This window comes from Arachis hypogaea, chromosome 1, assembly GCF_003086295.3.
Source record: "Arachis hypogaea cultivar Tifrunner chromosome 1, arahy.Tifrunner.gnm2.J5K5, whole genome shotgun sequence".
NCBI classification, from domain to species: Eukaryota; Viridiplantae; Streptophyta; class Magnoliopsida; order Fabales; family Fabaceae; genus Arachis; species Arachis hypogaea.
Genome location: NC_092036.1, coordinates 31,351,409 through 31,353,205, shown reverse-complemented (window position 1 = coordinate 31,353,205; position 1,797 = coordinate 31,351,409). Strand labels below are relative to the sequence as shown.

Below are 1,797 nucleotides of genomic sequence, written 5' to 3'. Positions count from 1 at the left end.
AATCATTGAATCAGTGACTTTACTGGTTTATTGACCAGTCCGGTTCTCGCAACCTTAACTTTTATAGATTTGTGGCCATTTATATATAAAAGATTAGAAGATCATGATTATCTATCAAAATTAATTTGTATTTATTACATTCAATTTGAATAAGTAAGAAATTATCTTATTTTAGTTTGGTCATTAATTTACATGATTTGAATTTGACTCAATACTTCAATAGATATGATTTAATTTGATTTGATATGATTATTAATTGAAAATATCTCAGTTGTTTATTTTATTTATAGATTTATTATTTTAATGACTAATAAATTGATCAAATTAATTAATTAATATACATAATTAGTATAATTAATTTGGTTTAATAAATTAAAAAAATACTACCTGAATATTAAAAGAAATAAATTAAAAAATACTATCAAAATAAATTGATATACATTATAATAAATTGTGTGATTATTAAATATTTAATCAAATCAATTAGTTAATATAATTAATTTATTATAATAATTATATTTAATGAGTTAAAAAAATAAATTAAAAAATATTTTTAAAAATATGCCACATCAACTTCATTATTAAATACAAAAACCTAATTTTTATAGAATAGAATAGATAATATTATATACTATAATGAATGCCAATAAATCCTGAATTAATATATATCATTAGATTCCCATAGAAGTTTCAAATTAATAGCCCTAATTGTGGATATAAATGCATATGCATCAGAAACACAATTCACATACATATTGACATTGCAAGTACAAGCAAGGGTCTTAAAGTGCAAGAAAATGAAGTCCTCCACCTCATCATCATCAGGCCTAGTAATTAATTTCCTTCTCATCTTAATCTTCATCATCCAATTCTCAAATGGTTCCAACTACATCAACCTTATCACTAAATCATGCAAGGAAGCGTCAGAAACCGACCCAAAAAACTTAAGCTATGGTTTCTGTGTTAATTCCCTTATTGAATCCATATCCAAGAACCACTCATCACCACAACCCAACAGCATAGAAGATCTTGTGGTCATTGTAATTAAGCTAACAAAGTCCAACGGCACTAACATCATTTCCAAAATCTCCAGGCTCCTGAGGAACAATAACCATTTAGTTGATCCATACGTGAGGGCTTGCTTGAAGGATTGCTTCGACCTCTACGAGGACTCGCTGTCGACTTTGGAAGACGCCGCGGCCGCTTTCAGGTCCAAGGATTTCTACACTGCCCTCACAAAATTGAGCGCTGCCTCGGATGATCCGACTACGTGTGAAGATCAATTCAAGGAAAAGAAAGGTGTTTCCTCTCCTTTAACGAAGGATAACCAAGTTTACTACCAACTCAATATTATAGCTCTTGCTTTCACCCAAATGTGTAATCATCATGTTTGAGAAAGATTAGGTGTTACAATTAATATACAAGTAATTGCTTGCCCTTACTCTTATTTCGTATATATATATCTATGTATATTACCCAATGAATCGCAAAACTAAATATGATTCATTCAATAATGAAATTATTTCTTAACTTAGTGTATAAAATAAAAATAATTAAAAAATCACTTTAACTCAATTTACAGTATTAATATATGAATTTTTACACTTTTTGTTCAGAAATATTTGTCACATTGTAATAGATTTGGTACTTTTGAAATTTAATATATTTTAATACGACCAATATATATAAAGCAAAGATATTTTAAAACGGATATGTGAGCTTGATAAAAGCATATATTGTTAATTACATACCTGTGAATTATAGAGCAGTGTGTGTTTGGACATTATTTATTATTTA

The 1,797-nt window shown here is 27.6% G+C and overlaps 1 protein-coding gene across 1 annotated transcript; it reads left to right on the top strand.

The window, feature by feature from the left end:
- The first annotated feature begins 727 nt into the window (after positions 1–727).
- On the top strand, positions 728–1,441 carry LOC112801362 (putative invertase inhibitor). Its single transcript, XM_025844041.3, has one exon. The coding sequence runs from the start codon at positions 798–800 to the stop codon at positions 1,392–1,394; it is 597 nt and encodes a 198-aa protein (XP_025699826.1). The 5' UTR covers positions 728–797; the 3' UTR covers positions 1,395–1,441.
- Positions 1,442–1,797: the final 356 nt, after the last annotated feature.